At 45.1% G+C, this 22,963-nt stretch overlaps 3 protein-coding genes across 3 annotated transcripts; 1 reads left to right on the top strand and 2 right to left on the bottom strand.

Moving 5' to 3' along the window:
• Positions 1 to 14,820: 14,820 nt before the first annotated feature.
• Positions 14,821 to 17,120, bottom strand: LOC128707442 (vesicular inhibitory amino acid transporter). Its single transcript, XM_053802393.1, has 4 exons — positions 16,895 to 17,120; positions 16,639 to 16,813; positions 16,440 to 16,563; positions 14,821 to 16,005 (listed from the first exon to the last, which is right to left on the bottom strand). Exons 1-4 carry the CDS (start codon positions 17,118 to 17,120, stop codon positions 14,821 to 14,823), a joined length of 1,710 nt encoding a protein of 569 aa, XP_053658368.1.
• Positions 17,121 to 18,976: 1,856 nt separating this feature from the next.
• LOC128718525 (integumentary mucin C.1-like) lies at positions 18,977 to 19,612 on the top strand. The gene has a single exon (XM_053812148.1). It carries the CDS (start codon positions 18,977 to 18,979, stop codon positions 19,610 to 19,612), a length of 636 nt encoding a protein of 211 aa, XP_053668123.1.
• Positions 19,613 to 20,708: 1,096 nt separating this feature from the next.
• LOC128708741 (BSD domain-containing protein 1-A-like) lies at positions 20,709 to 22,501 on the bottom strand. Its single transcript, XM_053803721.1, has 5 exons — positions 22,488 to 22,501; positions 22,258 to 22,405; positions 21,610 to 22,088; positions 21,385 to 21,536; positions 20,709 to 21,319 (listed from the first exon to the last, which is right to left on the bottom strand). The coding sequence occupies exons 1-5, from the start codon at positions 22,499 to 22,501 to the stop codon at positions 20,709 to 20,711; spliced, it is 1,404 nt and encodes a 467-aa protein (XP_053659696.1).
• Positions 22,502 to 22,963: the final 462 nt, after the last annotated feature.

Below are 22,963 nucleotides of genomic sequence, written 5' to 3'. Positions count from 1 at the left end.
GGCAACTGGCCCGAAGCGAACGTGAAACACTTCATTGCCTATTCCACGCACCGTAAACCGTCCAGACCTGGTTTGCCGTTATCGTCGATCAAACCTGAACCCAGACACGGCAAAAAAAGCGGACCGTTGACAAACGAGCGTTAACATGATTTATGCATGTGTGTGTGTGTGTGTGTGCATCTTAGGGGGTGAAAAGCGCAATGAAAAGCAGATCACAGAGGGTGTTAAGGGATGTTTTGTTCTTGTGCCCTTAGGTGACCAGGTTTCAACTACTTTAAGAGTTGTTCCGATGTTCCGGGTGCGATAATGCTCAAAGGTAATCCACGCATTTATATTCTGCAGGCTAGTTTCTTCCCACTTTCTAGGGGCCTGTTTTCTAGAGCGCAAAGATGAGCTAAAAATAACTTTATCGATAAAACGAGTACTGCCAGCAAAATCTCTTTAGTTCGGGCCGTATGCCTGCAGGGGTTTCGAGAAGAAATAGTATAACTGGAACCATTGCTGGACTTTTCTAATTTAAATGGAATATATACAGGCAGATCTTTCTACCTTTTGCGAGCTCTTGGTAAGATGAGTAGATCTGCTTTCCGACATAACGGATGTGCCGGTTGAGTAAGCTTTGTACAGGATTAAATTTATATTGAACAAGGAGAATGATGGAAGAATTCTAGAACTATCACAACATATTCCAGCTCAACTTGAAAAGAATCCAAAAATGACTCCAATTTTATCACTTAAACTCAAATCCCATGTAAGATTATGTTAACCCCGATTTAAACCTCGATGTAATGTGGAGAAAACGGAAGTTCCTTTATGAAAAGCTGAAGAGTTGAACATTAAATGATCATAGGAAATAATTAAAGGTGCTTTTCTATTTCAACTTGCAATTTGCTCATTGATCTGTGCAGATACACTCAGAGCAAAACGAAAACTCACCAGACAAGAAAAGATCAATCAATTATGGAGAGCATGATGCAAACATTGTCTATAAAACAAAAGGCCCAGCAACAATCTGCCGATGACAGAAACGTGTCCGGACATTAACTCCAACCAGAAGAAAGAAAATACAGAAAAATGAAATTCCACTTCGAAAGACACATCTGTTCCATAAATGTAACTTGTTCCGGACATTGGTACGCCTGTACGACCGTTGCAAAAGATAACAACCGTTGATAAGCAGTAATAAATGTAACATGTGTCTTGATGACTCTTTATTATTTCTAGAAATTATCTAAAATATGCAAATGTCAAACCTTTCATAACGAAAGCCAACCAAATGAACGGACTAACTCCCATTGCCGCGTTGAATGGTTGAGTTGCGTCCTGGTAAAAGGTTCCTTGCGCTATTAACCTTACCGGTTAAGACAAAGCATTCGAACGATTTCGGTCCCTTGTCTCGATCATGAAAAACAAGCTTTTACGTTATAATGCACAACCACCCCACGGGTCCGCACTAGATGAGCTTTTTTATGCTTCGCTTCCTTCCATTCTAGGCACACCATCTGCTGTTCCGGGTGTCCTTCGTGGATTATTTTATCGCGCAAACACATATTGAACCCGGTCGTTCTAGAGGTTCCCGAGTTGTGGAGCACCAAACCATTTCACCGTGCGGTTGAGCGACGAAAACAAAACAACAACCTAAACCATCGACCGGGTCCAGTATCGGTGTGGATCAGAGTTCGGGATTCGAAATGGATGTCCGATCCGTAAGAAAAACATCGTCAAGTAAAAACACAAGAAAAAAAAAACGACACAAACTAAAAACCATTGGATGGAGATCGCGATATACCGTCAAGCGAGATATCGAAAACGATGACAACGTTCAATTAACAGTAATTGGATATCGTTCGCACGATAATCATCCGAATGCGTTTTTTCCCCCGGCTCGCAGGAACGGTCGGTGGTCGGTGGACTTTACAAACGGGTTGCAAAGCATTAAAAAAAAAAAAACAATCTCACACCATTCGGCAACGCTTCTGTCCGTTGCATACGCGCTCTCTCAGCAGCAGCGACAAGTTTCGGTGTAGATAATCCGTCCGTAACTAAAAGGATAAAAACTCGTCTCGTTTGGGGAGCTGAGCGGAACGGAAAACCGATTCGTAACAGTGGAAGGATTATTTTGGTTAAGAAGCTAAATCAACGGACTGCCCAATATCGTCGGGATATCGATACCTTGTGATGTATAAATCTTGTTCCTCTTTTAAAACCTGAGGAAGTCTTGGATTATTCAGGTGATGCGTGTACGAAGGAATAGTCCCTAGTAGATTTAATACCGGTCTTTGACGTTTGAAGACCTGGACCAATATCGTTAAACCTCTGGAACGATCCAGTGAATGGCTGAATAAACTCCAACTACTATTCAGCAAAAGGATATCAAGCTTCCGAATGACTTCCAATCGCTTTACATCAGACGAACATTGTGATGAAGTAACAACAGGCGCTCCTTACACAATCGTTTCTTATAAAATACATTTAAATGCTCGCACTGTGCGATATGAATCGGCCGTTCGTAGCAGCCAAAAATGGAAACTCAAATTATCACTTCCACTTACAGCTTCCGGCCATAAATAATAACCATTTCCTGGCGCGCTCCGAACACCGCACAAAGTCGACTTTTGGCACCGAAAGAAAAAAAGAAACAACGCACGGAAAAGGAAATAAGACAACGCCTTTACACACCGCACGGCGAGGAAACCTTTCTCGGATTGGAGCTCCCATATTATTTTTCAATCAACAGCAACCATCATTATTGAACGATTATCTACTCTGGCTTCCTTTGCCAGCTTCTTCGGATAACAGCTTTGGCCAAGCGGACGGTGTATTGGTGGAATGGAAGAAGAACCAGTGCCCGAAATGGGCTTCTTAATTTCCGTTCTCGTCCATCTAATCGCTACTGATGGTCTTGATGGGGAGTGGACCGTGCGCCGTGCTGCTCTCCATGTTGCATCCAAGTGCGGGTGCGCCCAAATGCGTCTAAATGCTGCATATGTTTCGCCTCTCACCCCGACCGTCAAACCGTCACCCCTGACCGGATTGGTTTCGACTTGATAAAAAAAACGACCCAAACCCGGCTCGACTGATGGTCGAACCTTCTAACCGATGGATCGAATTTCGCACTGGGACGGGCGCCACAGCTAAACAAAAACGGACTGAATCGGATCCTTTTTCCACGCCATCACTTCCTGCTTCACGACAACAACAAAACGTAATCCAGAATTATCAAACCAGCACGACACGCCTTAAGCTGGCTGGTGTTAAGGTTCCCGCAGCCAACGGGCAAAGCTATAGGAAACACCCCACATGCCCAACCTGCCCGAGTGCCGTTTCACTTAATTTGATTAGTCGTCTATCGTATTTCTTTCCGTACCACAAATCAACGCTATCCCGTGCTGTTCGTGATGCTACGACAAAGCGATGCACCCCAAAAATGCATCCATTGAATTGAATAAGAAAATGCGAGTACCACAGGTCTTTGATCGTCCCTGGGTGTAATCATGAACGAACAGAACATTTCCACCCTTAAATCACAGCCAAACATTGAGGAATGAAACACGTACCAGCACAAATTCGCACGACAAACGCATGGAAAATACTAATCCAATTTTCCTGCAGTTGCACGCAGACCCGCAATGCATCGGGGGGGAGGGGGGGGGGGGGGAGGCCCCGTTTCGGTACCTACTGCATGTCGTGAATCGACAACCTGGTAAAGATGGCCGCGTCCTGATGGTTGGTGCATCTTCCGCGAGCTACGTGGTTAATTAAATTGAACCCAAAACGTTGCTGCCAGAGTGCTGGAACCCATCATGTTTGGCCCAGTTTTTCCCCCCTCCAACATGATGATTAGCAATAATTGTGTGAGATGGGAAATGTTGTGGGAAATCTTAACCGGACCGGCAGCCAGCAGTCCGGAATGTGAGAACGGTTCGACAGAAACATCTTTATTCCAGCTCGTGTATCATAAATTAAGCTAGCTCTGTTAGCTGCAAGCTCGCAAGGGGATAATACTCCAGTTTCTAACAAGTATCCACCAGTAAGAGAAAAAAAAGGCATTATTAAACACATTGTATCCGGCAATGGTTCATTTTAGTATTCAAGAAAACCCAGCTCAACACTGAAGGCATCACACTGATCCAAGATTATTGCCGGCTGGGAACTTACTTAAGTAGCGTCAGTTTCTTTTCTTCTTCACATTTCATTGTTTCTTAATGTAAGCTACTTTAGTACGGAAACAAAGACAAATATCAAAAATTGTATCAGTTTATGACACAGGCTAGGAATATTTAGCATAACATCTTTATTTCCAGCTGATGCCAAAGCACCATTTTTCACTACCATTTGTTTTACAGTTACGCAAGGATTACAAACGAACTTTTCCGAATTTAAACCGTCTTTACCTGCATTTGTTTTGCCACTTTCGCCCTTTCTTATCGGTGCAGAAAGCTGCAGAGTTACGCAGTACTAGTGTATCCGCTCGTTTCACTCCACTCCAATGGACAGCAATTATTATTCGTTGAATCGGTGATGCATAAATCTCCACCCGTACCGGCAGATACGTCGTCGACCGGATTGCACTTCGTGCTTGCGGGTTGAAAAATGACACTCCCGCGTGACAATTTGACTACAAAACGGGCACCAAAAAACTGCCCAACCGCACGTCACAAAGCACAGCGAAAATTGGGCACCCGCTTACTCGCCCCCAAAAATTGCTCCACTGGGGACTCACACAAACAAAACTGCTGACGAATTGGCGAAACCTTTTGTATTTGTGTAACGATTAACGATTTGATAATTCGTTGGGCATTGCACACTGAACACAACAACAAACTTTACCCGTAGCGATTGTATTCCGCACACTGGCCACCGAATGGGCTTTTCCTGCTGTATGGGGTGGAAATCACTCCTTCATTCGGCAAAAAAAGAAATCGGGAAGATTTCAGGCTTTCGGGGCATAAACCAAAAGGATCAAAGGATGACGCACGTGCCACTTTTTCGCGTATCAAAAAGCGTACCCAGAAATAAAAAAAAAACCTTCGCGCACGTTGTTTCGGGCCGGAAAAACCTGACGACACGGGACCGGGAAAATGCAACCCCTGCACTACGACGAAATGGAAAACACACGCGCACAGTGGGAACGCGTTTTTTTCTTCTTCTTCTTTTTCTGCTTTTCGTCGTCTAGAACGTCGTCACAAATCCCGAACCGCACACGCACGCCCGCACGTGTGCCCGAAATGCTGATTGTAACTTGTGTTCACTTGATCGCAGCTCACGTTGCACTATAACGGCCCGTTCGACTGCGCCACGGTGGAACCCGCCGCACAAACGTTCCTGGCGCGAGCGAACACGCAGAGCTCTCAGAGCGAGTGGTGCGAGGCCTTGCAATCGACCCTGGCGTTTGTAAATGCGGTGCCCGTTCACTCGTGTTTATGTTTTCCAGCAGCTCGCTCACACACGTTCCCTGGTTGGTCGCTGTGGCCAAAACGTTCGTCCATTGCCCCGGTGACTTCCCTCGAAGGGGCGTGTGTGTGTGTGTGTTGCTGGCTCGGCATACGGGATGAATCTATGCTCGCGGTCACGGTCGACCCGGAGCGGGAGAGAGTGAACGAAACTCGAACCGCCTATGGGATGGTGAGTTCTGTTATGCTTCTTGCTTTTGGGCTGCATGAACCAGCCGCATCAAATAGCGGCCGGTGTTTTTCAGTGCTCGCTCTCTCCCTCGCTCTCAATGTCTGCTGACTCTTTTGAGTGCAGCTTGGTATGATCTTTCGACTGCGGAGAGTATGCGATGGTAAACATAAAACTGCTAGCAAGGATCATCCTTTTTCCGGTTCAAATTCTTTGGTAGAATTAGTCATTCGAGATACAAGTTATGCAAAAGGCCTCAAACTTGCTTCTATTCGTCCGAAAAACGTTAAGTATTTTGTAAAGTAAAGAATCCTCCTTACCGGCATAACAACCTCATGAGGTCTAGGCCTTCCAATTTTGGCTTTCTTTGACTTTTTTCCCCGTAACTTTCTAAGTTTTAGGCACAATAAAAAAAAACCTCCACATTGAAGCTCCTCAAAATCACAGAACTACGACGAAGCAAAAACACACGCAATGCAGTGTGTTTCTTCTCGTTTGTTATGCTTCTCATGTCTGGGCGATGCAGAACTTTACAAACCAACATATCTCACCAACGTATGCTCTCCGGAGTTAAGTTTTCGCCACTGAAAAAAAAAAAACAATGATGATCTTGAAGAGTTATCCCACCTGACAGATGGGTTACTAGAGAACATTGAGGAACAGAGAGACAAACCGAGAAAGAAAAAGTTCGAAGGACCACCACACAAGGATTCAGGAAAAGATGTATGCGGTACGATGTCAACAAGAATAACGAACAAGGTTTTAAAACAAAGAAGTAACTAACATTGGTTGGGAACCTTCACCAATTGCGAAAAAAACACGCATAAATAATAAAGGCCTCTCTGTCGTCTAAAATTGCCTCTGAAGTAGACAAACGTGTGGCGCATGCAGCCAAGAAGAATATTCCTCTAATAGAGCCGGACTATACCCCATTCAATTAGATTCCGACACACGAGGTTATTAGACGGAAGACAATTTAACAACCATGGCCCGACTAACATCCTTTGACACCCAAACGACGATTGCCTCGTTGAAGGCTGGGCGGAACATTTCCTCAACCATCTGCAATGGAGCGAACAGGGGATGAAAAAAAAAACAAGTCTATCCACCTTCAAGAGAAATGCACACACACCGGTGGACAGGTTAGGATGAATCTGTCAAAACAGGAAAAACAAACCGTAACAACTCGTCAGCTCTCCGCCGGTCGCTCACCGGCACTGGCCCGGTTTTGCACACCCGTCTTCTAACATCCCAGCAAGGGGAGCGCTTGGAAAATGTGGAGTAAAAATAGTCCATCGCCGTGGTGTGCTAGGTCAATGCACAACAAACCCTATTGCCAACTCACTGCAATGCAACCGGTATAAGGTTTGGCTTTGGTTCGGAATCGTCATCACCGCCAGTGCTCTCGAACGTGTGCGCCAGATTAGCTAGAGTGCGTCCACATGCCGGAAAGTGACTTGGTCGTACCGAAACGTCAGAGATGACGCAGATGCTTCGAGACGGCATAATGCTCCACTGTGTTCTCTTTCCCCTTTCGAGTGAAGGGCAGGTGACGATGAGTCATGGGGGTATGCACTCTTACTTGTTAGTTGCATTATTCGGAGGTCAGCAGCGGGAGAGTGTCATGCATCTCCAAAGGGTTCACAACAGATGGAAAGCTTGGTTGGCGACGCATCAAACAATAAATTGCCATCTAAAGGTGCTGACTAATGATGCTGCTGCATAGGATATGGACAATAGTGCACTTGGATGGACTCTGGGGCGGTCCGATGGTGTATTGGATCTTCACACGACAGGACCGATCCAAAATCCCATCCGTACGCAGGACTGGACTATCCAGCGACGGAAAAATAAAATCACGGAACGCCCAAGAAGAAAAGGACTTGGAACTTTGGCTGGGACATAAGGATTATAGACAACCTCATCAAAGACAAATTGCTTAAATTATATGTATTATATTATGGTATTGAGGAGATATTTCATAATTTCATACAAAAAGACATTCAATGATCTTGTGCGACCCATGTACGTTAAGTAAATATTACCATTAAACGTATTACATCCATTCCAATCTATTTAAATTCACCCCAATCCCAAACATGTGACTATTAATCTTCTAGGAACGTTCGCTTCCAAAGGCTTGGTGAATGGCGAGTCAAACAAACACAATTCTTTAACGCAATCCCTGAACATCCCCTAACCGAGACACCGAAACTGCACCCTATCGACACCGAAAGCACACACCCCCTTTGACGTGCCTTCCATTGTATGCAGCTTTATGCATTCGATCGATTGACCCCGCCACTTGCCAAAAACACGGGGATAAAACTCTGGAAGCATATTGCACATGACGCTTCCACGTCCAAACATCCCACATACGCCGCATATCTTTCGCTCTCACGCACTGCAACCCGAATGGGGGAAACATATAAGAGGGATCTGAAGCGTTCCCTGCCGTTCGGGTTCACAAGTTGCTGCTAAAACCGAAGGACAGCCTTGGCATTTACGCAAAACAAAATGCAATAAAAGACGGCACGGTGACGGCAGCATAGGGTTTAATAAATAAATGGATTCTGTCCCACCTCGTGTGGACATCCGGTGCAGACGTACGGTGTTACTCACAAACGCAGCTAGTGGGAAAACTTAATAATAACGTACACTCGGGGCTTATAACCCATACGGCTCAAGCTAATACAATTGTGCGTTATGAACCACAGAAATGGCTGGGAAAGTTTATTAAATTCTTCATTGTTCACTGCTTTAATGGTGGCATCCTTTTCCCATAGCTTTAAGAAGCGTAAGAAATTGTTACTAAAACTAAATTATTATTGTTGGCAATGGAAAGAATCAAATCAACATCAAATTAGTCTACAGTAATGCCATGGTTTGAGAATAATTTAGGGACACTAACAAAAGAGCTCGTCTACTTACCGTAGCGTTCCTTGTGACTATTCGCTATCAGCTTTTATGCGCAACGAACGAGGCACAGAAATGGACCTGCAAAAATAACAAAAAGGAAAGGAAACAAAAAAGTTTACTTTAACATGCAGGATACACGGTGATCGGCGATGATAAGAACGCCTTTCTTTCAGATTGCATTGGTTCATAAATGCAGCGGGCACGACGACGCCCGGTCAACGAATTGCCTTCATACGCTCACAGTCAGTTTGCGCCGTCTAGCGAATAAAATTCCAATACCATTATCTTGTCACTAGCAACCTATTGGTTGATAGTGGGTACGAAGACAACCGGATGTCTTTCCGGTAGAATCTGTGTGCGAGTGCGACCAGCTTATTACCCTATTGGCGGAGTTCCATTGAAGGTTCGCATGGGAAACAAAACACAAAAAAGAAATGTCGAAGACCAATCACGCGCTGCTGTGTCACAAAGAGCATTACATTTCCCATCAGTTTCCAAGGCAAAGACCCGTTTCCAGCAGCGCATAAATCACGTTTACGATCAGGAGATTACAATACCATTAGATGTGGATTAATGTTATCCTAAAATCTCGTTTGATGTGATAAAAAAATATCTTTCGTCCTAACCGTCCTAACCCCCCGCATCCTTGCAAACTTTAAGCTTTATTTACCTACAATTTGCACCAACCTAACCTTTCTGGCACCATTAATGGATCATCCAAGAGAGACACTATTCATCATTGCATTGACAGTGGTCTTCATTAGCATCGCGCGATGCAGCCACTCACGTTTGTCATACTAATCAATTATTGGATTCTTTTTTTTTCTCTGTGCTTCTATCATTTCGCTGTTGCTGGTCCTTTTGCCTTATGCATTTTGCGACGGTTAATGCCTGTTTGTTTGTAGCTCTCATTTGGACGTGTTAATGCATAAATGCAAATATGAAACGTGTCGATCGCTCATACATTTTTCGCTTGTGTAGGAATGATCCTTCTTACGACTATTGCAATCGTATGAAAACACAACAACTATCAATACCCTTTCGTTATAAAATTCTAATAGCTTACTCGGCTAATTATTCCTTTTTTCTACCAATTTTCTCGACTTTTAAGAATAATAAAAGGAGTTGTACTACACACATCATTTTTCACACGCTCCAATACAGTGGACCCGTTTTATAGCTTCCTGCACTAATCTTATCGCACATGTACGCCTTCCTCTTCTTCGTGAGACCGCAATTAATAAGCAGCAGTGCCGGGCCGGAGACTGGGCGAATTAAATATGCAAATATGTGGACGTGCCGCACGGTTCACGGTGGCAAAAGTGCGTGGGTGCAATAGAAACTATCTATCCACCTTGTACGGTGGATGATGGTGCGTACGCTCCAAAAGCCAATGGCCTCTGAAGCGTCCATAAAGACGCACTTCATAAAAACGGCACACGATAACCCAACAGCACCGGTATGCCGTTTGTGATGCAGTAAAACTTAACGATCTATGGAAATGTGCCCAGCAACATTTGTTATTATGCTTTGATCGGTTTTACATCCGATAATTTCTTAAAAATAATCTTAAACCCTTCGCGAAATGAACAATAAAACGAGCTTAGTAAAGCAATGTAGATTTGTTAATCATTTCAATTTTAACACACTTGTATTGAATGAGAGATAACGTATCGACGTTAAAGTGAGCAATTGATCTGTACCGAAATGGAACCATTTTTATATAAAATTATTAACCTTACAGCATTTATATCATTGCATAAGTATGCTGAATTACAAACTGTAGCAATTACATTAAAGATGCTCGCTTTGGTCACTTCGTACGAATGGAACGGTACCGAAAGTGCTGACGAGCGTAATTCTAACCAACGTTCTGTAGGGCTTTCTCTTGCTGCCGTATCAAAAACCCATCGTGAAGGAAAACAATTAGGTCAGCAAAATGTTTCACATAGAAAACAGACTGGCAAAGGCAGATAAAAAACCGAATCCAACTGTCTCTGGCTTAAGATGTAAGCTGTCACCACGTAGTGCAATGTTTTTTTTTTTCCTCTTTTGCGCAAGCCTTGATACGGTTTTGTGCACTCGCAGCAGGATGTTTCATTTTCACGGTCAACCCACCGATGAAGGTGTGTAACGGGGCTGGTATGAGCATGAACCAATTACCCAGCATTTAACCAGTACCAAGCAGGAGCAACAAAAAAAATGGAAACCTTCCAACACATTCCTTTCTGTCTGCAGAGAGCCTGCTGTGACAGCATCCTTCCCGGAATATTGGTCCTTAATTCAAGCATATAAAGCAAATCTTCTCTCCTGCTAGTCTCTTTCGCTCTCGGAATCGTCCTTTCTTTTATCCTGTTGTGAAATTATGCTCTCCCGAGCCGCAACTGTCACCCTTTGGTCGTGGTTCTCTTTGTACCGAGCAAAAGGGAAACGCTTCGCCACTGTCAGACGGAAAAAAGGAGATCTGCGCGTTGTTATCTTTGCGAAAATTTTCGGGGTGGATGCTGGATGGTTTCCTCCATGTTCCATTCACCAACTCTCCGGTCGTGTGCTTATGCCCTTCCTGTTTTCGCTCACCGTAAAAGCGACAGGAAGGGAACAAGAACATGGTGCAACCAATATCCTGTTCCATCGATCGCTAACGGCGTACAGAATGGAGGCTGTTTTTTTCGATTTTTGCATTTTACACAAGCTTGTAGGTGCGGCTTCTCCCTGCAGGTTCTGCGATTGCGGAAATAGGAAGCATCCGGAGTGTACTAAAATAAACAATGATTTGATTCAACTCAATGGGCAATTGGTAAATGGCCTCAGGGACGAGAACCAATTGAAGTGGCATAACGCACCTTACTCGATGACTGGCCAGACGGCGGTTGCCGCACAGAACTCTCAGCACCGTGTTAATCGGCTTGATGACGATCTGTTCGAGGTGCAAATTGGCGTAGGAATTCGGTATACTACGGCTGTACGGTGGCACTGCGCATTAAATAAAGATTTCAGAGCTCTAACCTATCGAAGCAAAACCACACACTGCACACAGGAAAACACTAAGCAAATATACGGCACGTACACCGTATGATTCGGAACGGAACGAATTTTATCTTGTTATCTTTTTGCAACACACCACTGACTTTCCCAATGCTGCTGCTCCAACACCTTGCACACACTACACACCTTGCGCTGCACGGTAAAGCCACCAGAAAGAAAGCGCGACCGTTTGTGGAAAAAGCTTTCCCCGGAGGTCGTCTTTTACACACCCGCACAGATCCCGATTGCAACACACTGCCTAGCACCAGAAAACAATGCACCTGTTAGTAGACGGCCCTTAAATTTGTTGATTTTAAACCACTCCGCAAACAAAACACGGCAACGGCAGAGCGCTTTGGCGAACAAACCTTTCCTAAAGGTTCTCTCTACGCACGACACTTCATACACAGACGCAGCTTTGACTTCCTTTTTTTTGCATTTGTTTATTGAGCACAGTTTTGACAGCTTTCCACAACCATTCCGAGTAATCGTGGGACGCAACTAATCGTTTTAAACTTTACACACCATCTTTTTCACTCAATTTGGGTTAAATGAAACGAGATGAATTGTATATTATTGAGTAAAACTAATATAAACCACCGTACTGTGCTGCTGCTGTATGCTGTACGGTTTTGTTTACGTTTCGTTACGTCACACGGAACGTCAAAATTATGTTTCAGGGTTCGTCACTCCCTTTTGTTCCATGAAAACCTATTTTCATAATGGTTTTGAAATTATTGAAACAATTTTATAAATGGTTATTTTGATGTTAAACTCTACACGTGTACAATTAAAAGTAGCAATCTGATTCAATTCAATCTCATTCTAAATATACTGTATAGCCTAAATAATTAGTCCAAGGCATACGAGCCCTGCTTTCCCCTCCGAATTTGTGCAGCAGGCAAGAAACGTCAAACGCCATCAAGCAAAGTCAATTCAAGATTGAAGCGTAAATTCACAAAAATGTAAGTAAAAACACCTTTAAATTCTTTATCGAAACGATTACAGAATGTTTGTTAAAAGCCATTGTGCGTTTTACGTTTTTGGATCATTTAATTCAGTTATAAAAAGCTTCTGTTTCAAAATAAATCTTTCTAAGTGGTATTTCCACCCATCGGTCTCGCTCGTTTTTTACAGTATCAGTCAAATCAACACACAGATTTAGCAAATAGTTGATGAAAAACAAATTTTACATTGGTTTACAAGCGCTAAGAACTTTTAATGTTAATTTTACTTGTTTGGTCATATGTCATTAGAATTGTAGCAGACGACCTAGCTCAAAAAGTCCATTTAGGTCATCATAAAAGACCCAGATTGAGATACAGTAATGGCGTTAACTTGTCTGCCAGAAAGGCCAGATTACGAGGACTCCTGCAGCAAGTCAAGATCGCGATGCGGTTGTAGCACAGGATAAGTGAGTAAGTAAGTCACTTTTGCTATTCAAGTACAATACATAACACAATAATATGGGAAACACGTTTAAGGTTGAATTTAAAGTTAAATAACTGTTATTTATTCGGACACCTATAATGTTGCTCTTAAATACATTAATTTGCAATAAGTACAATAGAGATTATTGTATAGTGGAACATTCAATACTTGGAACAAAGCCATAAAACAACTAAACACTTTTTCTTCTAATGCATTTGCCGTATGTATGCACTCCGTTAACTACGAGTAGAATAAAATCACTGCCCCCTTGCAGACTGATCGTCCCGCTGTAACGATTATTGTACTTGTGATTGACACAATTCGTGTGACCAGGCAGCAAATAAGTGATCTCCTTGCTGGCAAGACATAAAACAAACGCCGTTACAACAAACAATTTCAGCAAAACAATGCAGCAATACTAACATTTGTCCGATGGCGCGCCCTTTGGAAGACATTTTCATTGGACACACGGGGGTAAATAGATTAAAGTACGTTACAATTACTTCACATGCTAATATGCTGTTTTGGAAGACGTTGGTATAGCGTTCACGTGTTGTATAGGAGTATATCATTCTTACTAGCCGTGTACTGATGCATTGTATAATATGTTGACCATTGTAACATAACGATTATCCCCGGCCTTTTCTGGAAGATAGTTTTAATTCTTGCAGTTGAAATTTAAAACTGCAAAACACTCAATTTGGAATTTTGTATAGCAGTTAAGCTTCGGTTGCAATGCTGGAAGAAGTAAATACACCGTATCTGCCAATTCCGGATTGCGTCAGTGCCTCGCTGGCTTATTGTCGTTAGCACTATATAATTGATTCGATTGAAATATTCACTACCGGATGTAGGACGAGCGGGTCACACACGCTGTTTCAACTTCAATTTGCACCGCAGTTCGTGCGGCTACATTGCTCGAACGTAACAGAACCTTACCGGCAATATTATCCACGTTCGCGTTTAAATCTACTATTAACTTAGCTTTTGCTTACTTCATTAATATCCTAGCAGATATCGTTACGCTTCGCTCACTAGCTTAAATATGTTGTGCTGTTGGGTTGTTCTTGTTACTTCTGTATAATATTTGTGTTCCAATTTTGTGACCTCTTTTTATGTATATCTATATATATGTGTGTATATGTCTGGAAGACTGTGACTGTTTTGCATTCTTTTACGATGCATTTCTGCATACTTTTCAACGTCCCACATCCCACGCCCACCGGTGGATCTTTGCTATTTTTGTGTATATTTGCTTGCTAAGTTGTCAATACCGCTAACAATGTGTACTAGTTTGTTATTAGTTGCAGTTTCATCTTAACTCGTTTCTATCGCTTCTCGCTTACAGTAAAGGAAGACATTGATTAACGATTCAGTTTGCTTTGCCTAGCCATGATGAGAGAGAGCTGGTGAGCTATTCAATGTGCCTCAATATGTGCCCGATATGTTCAAATTATTGGATGTCGATTTGGAGGAATCGGTACAAGTTCACGTCTGACCCGGGCTGTCCACGCCCAAGACTCGCTGCTCGCCAATCCAATGTTGCTGCTGTTTTAAACTCTGATATCTTGTCACATCCGCGCATCGCCCATCGTCGCAAGCCCGATAGTGTGTAACTTTTGCGTACTAACCAACCAACGCATTCGTCCAACGTAACACCTGGACACGTTTGCCATGGTCTAATGAAAAAGGAGTGAAACGGTTTTAACAACGGTTCGTGTGAGATAAATGGCAGATGAGTGGAAGTGTAATTTGTAATGGGTATGCACTCTGTACAAACATCTTCATGGGAAGCGCTCCACTGAAGCCGGGGCTTTGCGCTGCTTAGAACGGCAAACCGATCTCGAAGGCGTGGATTAAAGCCGTGCCCGAATCGTAGATGCCAACCACACAAAACAGCACACCGAGAAAGATGATGAAGTAGTTGTAGGCGCGCTGCTTCTGATCCAGCAGGTGGCCCTTCAGCTTCAGATGGAAGTAACAGGGCCAGATAAAGCTTAACATCGTACCCGTGAAGCTCCCGATGAAACCCATCAGGATGGAAAAGTGTGGTATGAAGATGGCCATCATGATCGTGCCGAGAATGACGGCCAAACGCCATGCCAGGCCCCAAACTTTCAGCTCCCCATCCAGCTCCCAGACGACCGGAAAGATGGTCTTCGGTTTGCCACGGAAGAACGCACGCTCGAGCAGCTCGCAGGCGGCAAAGAACGGCAACGGGTAGCTGAGGATCGCCTTGATGACCAGACAAAAGTTCACCAGACCTTTGAACCCGGGCGAGTGCAGATTGTTCGTGATGACCTGCTGCGTATCGTTCTGGAACGTCAGGAAGCAGATGTACCCGAACAGGGCCTTAAATGCGGCCGCCGCTATATGCGACCAGTCGAGCATCCAGTTGAACTTGGACCGATCCTCCATGTTGCCCTCGAGCGTGGGCAGGAAGATTTGCGACGTGTAGGAGAAGACAATAACACCAAGTGAGATTGGAAAGTTCTCAAAGTCCATTCGCCACTTGACCTTACTCCAGCCCCAGTCGCCGATCTCCAGCAGGCAGTAGCCGACGATGATCGCGTTGATCAGCAGGTGGGCCATGGTGCACCAGAACGACAGCAGCGACACGTGATGCAGCGACTTGAGGAACGCGAGCGGCAGCAGAAAGATGCCGCACAGCATCATCCACGACCGCGTGTCTAATGCACCGTCCGGGAAGGAACCGGCCATCAGATCGCCGCACACGACCACGTACAGGATGCACGTCATGAGCAGCTCGATGATCTGCGCTATGCTGACGACCCGGGCACCGATCTTCTTGCCGAAGCACACCTTCGCGATCGACACGTAGCTGTCCCGGACCCGTACCGGTTCGCCGGTTTGCGGATCCGGCTCGTACAGACACTGGACGAGAATCTTGCCGGTGTAGCAGCAAATGTGAGCTATGCCAACCATCGCGATGATCGCCCAGTAGCCGCCCCGCAGGACCGCAAATGGTAGCGACACGATGAACATTCCCTGGAATAATTTAAACAAGTTCTCCGTTAACAATCTGCTAGGGATGCGATGTTCTGCCGGAAGTACCCAACAGGATTCTAAGACAGCGAATTAGACGAGAGGAAGATGATGCGGCAGATACAACGGAGGCATGCCGAATTTCGCAAGGAATCGTGTCTTTGGGGATTTAGATCAGGGCCTTGCATAGTATACTTACCACGACCGTATATTGTCTAGAACAATTGGTTGTACGTTTAGATACAAATGAAAATATTGATTATACGTGCAATTATGGAGATGATAAAATTGATAGAAACTCAAGGTAAAGAGATGTCTAGAAATGAAATGACAAGATGTCTAACGTCGAGCATATGCAGTGACATAGCTCTCCTCAACGAAATGCATCCAGGGGATATCCCACATGTAACGGACATCTGTCTGCATTTAGACATTACCTGAATTGCATTGGTCACGTTCCAAGCGGCCTGATACTCGTTGATCTTAGCTCCACCTGGGGCTTCACCTTCGCAACCTCCGGCGAACGTACTGTCCGAACCAAAAGACTGCACACTGCCCTGTCTGTTGGAAGAGAATACGATACGGGACATCATTAACATTCTGCCTGCCTCAGAACTCTCTCCTCCGATCGCATACCTCGGAGGGTAGCCGCCCGCTTGGTACCCATTTTCGAAATCACCCTGATTGAAACCCGTCTCCTGGTACTGGTTAGTACCGGGTTGTTCCGTTCCATCCTCCTGATAGTATGCCTTCGGATTCGTGAACGGATTCAAAGGATTCATCTCCGTTGTTCCACCAGTGTCACCCGCGGCTAAGGACAATATAAGAGGAGCTCTGCATGAAGATGTGTCCTCGCAAGTGGACGTCCACGAAACCACCGCCAGGTACTTACCGTCCTGTTCGGCGAAATGAACATTCTGTGGCCTTGGGGGGACTTGCGGTGGCGATCGCATGCCACTTGCACCGGGTGCACCACCAAAGCTCTCTCCGGCCGGTTCTTCGTAGCCGTTCTGTTTCTGCTTGGCCGGAATCGTTTGACGGGCTGTTTGCAGTGCCACATTGAGCATGTTTTTCACCGGCGGCAGCGGCACTGAGCGCAGATTGTTCAGGAACGCCATGATGCAGTTTTCGGTTTAACAATGAACAATATTCAACTACACACACACACACAAAGCACTGTTTGAATAACACTGGAGCTGGCCGGTGTATTGGAAGACTTTTCAGTGATTTTGTAAAACTTGGATCAACTCAATTACATCAATGTTTGTTCATTATTAAACCTGAAAAAATAGGAAAAGAAAAGCGACTAAATTTAATTCGTTCGTTGGCAACATTCGCTTGGCGCTTAAAGATAAACCTCGTGGTACCCGGAGAGCGTACCGCGAACACGGATGCTCAATCGAGACGAGAGCAAAATCACGCTGGAAGCAGTTATTGATTTTTTTACATCACCCAACCCTCGCTAACTTCACATTTCTCTCCTGGCACAGAATTGCGACTGAAGATGAAAGGAAGTGGACCGAACGGCCGCGTGGGGTACATCATGTGGTGTGAAAATTAATCACGAAAAGACACTTTTTTCCTTGGGAAATTAAGTACAATCGCGGATCGATATGAAAGAACGCAACGGTTTGGTGGACATTTTCAACCTCTGCTCATACGTAACCACTGCCCAGTACCTGCAAAGGGTTCCTACCATCCAGAGCACCTACCACATCCCAGTTGGCGGTCCTGATGAAGGGGTTCTGCGAAAAAATCCTGGCAGGATTATCCTTAATCCCCACGCACGGGTTCGCACTGGTGGAAAAACGGGCACTCGGGCGGGTTTCACTGGTTTTCGCTTTCGGGGTGATTTCTTGGGCGCACTACTCTCACTACCTCACGCAACCGATCAGTGTGCCATTTTGGTGGAAAGTGAAGACATTTGCTCCACCGAGGGCGCTTCGAACCAAAAAGATGCTCACGGTGCCGTTTTTAGCCTGCGAGCGAGAGATGGAAAGAGAAAGCACAGGCGTAAGGATATGGCTGAGATGAGAGTGAAGAGAGTGGAGTCGTGAGAGTGGTGCAAGGATTCAACCGAAGGATACTAGATGGGGGAGGTGTACCTACCGTGACAGATAAACATTGGAGTGTCCTGTTTCGAAAGGGAGAAGTCTTCACACTGGCGACTCGAATTTGGTCATCAAAAGATGAAGAATTGAGAGTTGATATGATGAAGGATAATGTTTGAATTGTCCGTTTGCTATGGTTACTTGGATGCAGTTGATAAATAAACCTATGGAGGAGTCATTACAATGATTTTTTGGCTATTCTGTCTAGCCTAGAATTCCTCGTCTATAATTAGTCTATACGGCGAAAAGAAACTGACAATTTATAAGAGTTCCAAGAGTTGACCTCTTGATGTTCTGAACTCATTTTGAACGCAATGAATTAAATTAAAACTCGTCAATAACCTAAAAAAATCGTTCTACTGAAGGCTTCAGAAATTGTCTTTCCCGCGCAAATCTATTTGAGAATAGAATTTTAATTACTCTCCATGTCGGACCTTCTTTTCTACTCAACAAGATTGTTTGTTTCTTCGGAAGATTTAACAACAAATAAAGTAATTCATGTCTCAATGAAATATGCTACGAGGTTGTCTACGCCTCCCCAAGGTTGTATGTGGCAGCATGGATGGGTGGGGAATTTGAAAACAAACTTCCACGGAGCGCAACCGGTTTGACCGGTCCAACTGTTTATTTGAGGTTCTTTTGAAATATGAAGAGTTCAACGAGACACTCTAATTAGCAAACAAAATGCTCGTCACTTTATACATATATAAGCCCGGCGTGGTTCGTCGACTCGAGATCAGATGATCAGTGATTGTGCCTAGTTATCGTTGCATCTCAGTGCGGTGCGTAGCAAAATGAATCGTCTAATTCTGGTGACATTTTTGGTTGTGTGCGTCTGTAGTTACATCTCCACCGTTGATGGGATGCCTGCACGCCGCAAACAGCAGTCCAGCTCTTCCGAAGAGTCCGGTGAAGTGAAACCGAAGAGTATGGATCGAGAAATGGGGCAGAACGGTCCGGGAAAACGCCAAAAGGGCCAATCATCCGGGCAAAGTGGAGAGATGAAAATGAGACGTCCTCGTCCACCTCCAAGGCGAAGGAAGAATAAGAACAAGAACAGGAACCAAATGTCCTCTACGTCTACGACATCTACCTCCACTACAACGGCTTTACCTACTACCAGTTCTTCTACCATTGCATCACCTCGTTCGGTACCGACGACATCTACCTCCACTACAACGGCTTTACCAACTACCAGCTCCACTACGGCATCACCTCGATCGGGATCGACGACAACTACCTCCACAACAACGGTTTTACCAACTACCAGTGCTTCTACCACGGCATCACCTTCATCCACTACAACTCCGTTAACTTCAACCAATCCGACCGCTACGACTACCGGATCTAGTGTTACTCCGACCTCGTCGACTACCACTTCGACCGTTTCCAGTACAACGACGAGCGCGACTACTAAACCCGCCACCAGTTCTACGGCGAGTTCTTCCACTACCACCGCACGTCCGTCGCCTCCAACACGTTCGCGGCGTGATCAATAGGCGGCGTTAGTCTCCGCTGCAATAAGCACACAATAAATTGGTAATAAAATATGATTCACTTTATTAATCGTTTAATGTGACTCGAACGATCGAAACATTGCGCACACACTGCCATCGTTGTTTTGCTTTCTTCGAGGTTATACAGTCACACGGTTTTATCAGAATGTCCATGCAAATTTGTCGAAGTAGCGGGATTAGTTACACTAAAACTAAACACAAAAACAGAACTGTACGATCGTTTAACTAGATGCTAGTGATAGTAGAATTTCTATTCCCGTCCGTCCGTTCACCGTGGACAGCTAGGGCTAGGGTTTCCCCCTGCCGGGGGGAAAACGCACCGGATTGGCAGGGGTTTTCCGAAATGCTTGGTTTGCTTACTTGTTCGCCACGGCCCAAGCAAGCAAAAGGAACGAAATGCTACCCTAGCGAGATGATTTTACAGAAACAGTTTTTTAAGAATACACAAAGTACACACGTACATAATTGTCTAGATAGATAGAGTTGTATATAAAAATAAACAATTCATTCCTTTTACTAAACTGCAACTAACGTTCCTTCAGTTAGGGAACTACCAGCTCTTCCCTGGAAAACTCCACTATTTTCGGTGTCTGTACTCATTCTACGCTCAGGGCGTATAGAACATTACACTTGCACAACAACAAAAAAAAACACGAGGAGTAGGCTTAACTAATAGGCTAACAATATAAACTAATAAAATATTACAAACGTTGCACGTTTGGAGCGTTCCTTCTCTTTTGCCAACTCTTGGGTCTAGTCGGGCACATTCTTACCTTGGCTGTAAGCACGCTTGCACAGACCCCTATATGGCCATATTGGGGCGTCAATTGGGAATCGTAATCATACGGAATGGATGGGTCCGTTGTATATAAAAAAAAACCCCATCCGCCAGTTATTCCAACGTTCAGCTTCTACTGCAGCATTCAAGGACATCACAATCAATCATAATTAGCATCGAACCGTAATTGGGAGCGAGAGAGGTCTTGCATTGAGGTCAATAAGCCGGAAACTAGGGTAAACGTAAGGACGACCAATCGGCGCACTCGGACAACTCGCGGCGCAGATCGATCGGTTCGCCTCATTCCAGCTCGAACTCCTTCTCCCAGCTTTCGTCCGAGTTGGAGGATGACGCTTCCGCCTCCTTCGAGAAGTGGTTCTTGTCCATCTTGAGCTGATCCTTCTTTTTGCCACCGGTTTGCTGTTGTGCGCCCTTCTTACCCGTCTGCTGTTGTTGTTGTTGTTGCTGGTTTTTGTTATTTACATTCTTACCAGCGTTGCTGTTCGACCCCTTACCGCCCGGTTGCTGCTGCGAACCGGATTTGTTTGGCTGCTGTGTGTTTGCCTTTTGGTTGCTCAACGCTTTCGATTCCTTCTTTGCAGCTGCCACCGTGGACGTGGATTTGCCTTTAGGACCTTCAGCTGTTGCTTGGGCGGATGCTTTCGGTGTTTTTTGCGGTGTGCCTTCGATGTCCGATTGAACTAGTAAGGATTCGTCAACGATGTCGAGTTTGCCGACACTGGTCGTGAGGGTTTTTTCACGTTCCCGTATCTCCTGCTCGTACTCTTCCAGCAATCGGGCCTGTTCTTCCTCCGATAGTTCAATGTTCGTTGCGTCGAATTCGGGCACTTCCGTCCAAGCAAGATCATCCGAGATTGGGTACGAAGGCGTTTCGGCGTCCGGTTCGGTTGCTGGGAGACGGAAGGTCAGGTTATGCTTTGGAAGAAAAACGTCCGCTATTCTCATCTCCACTTACCTTCTTCGATCGTTCGTCTAGGTTGATCGGTTTGTACGATCGCTTTGTTTGGTGCACACGTTTCCGTAGAGTTGAGCGCAGCTTTCGCTTTCCGCTCGGCCAATTCCGCATTCGCAATCGCATCCTCGAGCAAGGCTTTTTTAAAGAGATATCTGCAATTGTTGTATGAGTATGATGAAATGCTGCTATCAGGATTCTATTACTAGTACGGATGCGAGTAATTACCGTTTCCAGAAATTCATGTGAGCAACTTTGGCAGGCACCAGTGTGACGTATTTCTCGTTCAGTATCGTACTGCTAGCGAGATGCTTCGCTAGCCGTGGCTCAGTAAACTGTTCCTGCTCGACAACCTCCATCCAGCGCTTGTACTTTTCCCGCAGCTCATCGGCCGGTTCCTCCAGATACGTATCGTTGTTTGCCTGCATCTCGGCCAGATGCTTGTAGAAACCGGTCAGCGTGAGCGTACCGTCGGCCGTTATCAGTACGGCTTCGGTTTCTTCGTCCTCCTCGAGCGACGGCACCAGTGCCTCGGTGACCTGGCCCAGGAAGCTGCTGAAACTTTTCTTCATCACACCGACGGCCGAATCCGGTTCGCCCAGACTAAGCGAACGACCGAGTGCTTCGGTAGCGCTCGATGCTTCCGTCTTAACGACCGTCGTTAGTTCTGTCAAATCATTTTTAACCGCCTCCAGAACCGATGCAGACTGGAAGGACGCAAAACAGCAAAAAATTTCATGATTAGAGTTTGATTCATTCCCAATGAACGTTGATAAACAAAGTGCATTTTCTATCGACATCACTTTTTTTGCACAGCTGTTTATGAGTTGAATAAAAGCATACCATCGTCATACAACCAATACATTCACTCGTTACCTTTGTACGTGCCGTGTCTATCCACGAGCCCCACCAACTGGACGAGCTGGCCGATGCAGTGCTTCCCGTTGGACTTGTCGGTGCATCTACGGTCCTGCCTTTAGACGGACTGGTCGGTGCATCTGTGGAGACCGATTCATCACTGGGACTAATATGCGAGAAAAAGATAGTTATCAATCGAAAAAATCTAAAAAAAACCCAAAGTTGCAAGTTCCCACCCTGTTACTAACCTTTTATCTGCCATATCGACACACACACAGTGTTCAGTGTGTCTCGCTATACGTCGTTGTGTTATTATTTACGTACAGAAGGGACGCAATCGCAAAGAAGCAGCAGGGGGTGGGGGAAGGTGTTAGGAACTAGAGCAACAGGAATGTGTGGCACACTACTAGGAGGCTCTTCAACCGTTTGGCAGTAAGGGAGAGACAGGCAGGTTCGAAAGTGAACGACCTCTAAAAAAACAAAAATCAATGGCCAGCAAGCAGGGAATTGATTTTCACACACCAAATCCCCAGTCTGTGTTTGCCACCTATGTACGCAAGCACTTTTTTCCACTCCGATATGCGTCGTGTTTATGGGTCGGGAGTTAGAGATCTAGCACAAATATAGGCCGACACTGGTGCTTCTGCTGCAACCGATGGTTTGGTTTGGCATTTTGTCCGATCGCGTACGGCTGATCAGACACCTTGGGAGCTTGGGCGCAACG

Source organism: Anopheles marshallii, chromosome 2, assembly GCF_943734725.1.
Source record: "Anopheles marshallii chromosome 2, idAnoMarsDA_429_01, whole genome shotgun sequence".
Taxonomy (NCBI): domain Eukaryota; kingdom Metazoa; phylum Arthropoda; class Insecta; order Diptera; family Culicidae; genus Anopheles; species Anopheles marshallii.
Note: the sequence above shows the minus strand (reverse complement) of the source record. Positions and strands in the feature narration are given on the sequence as shown.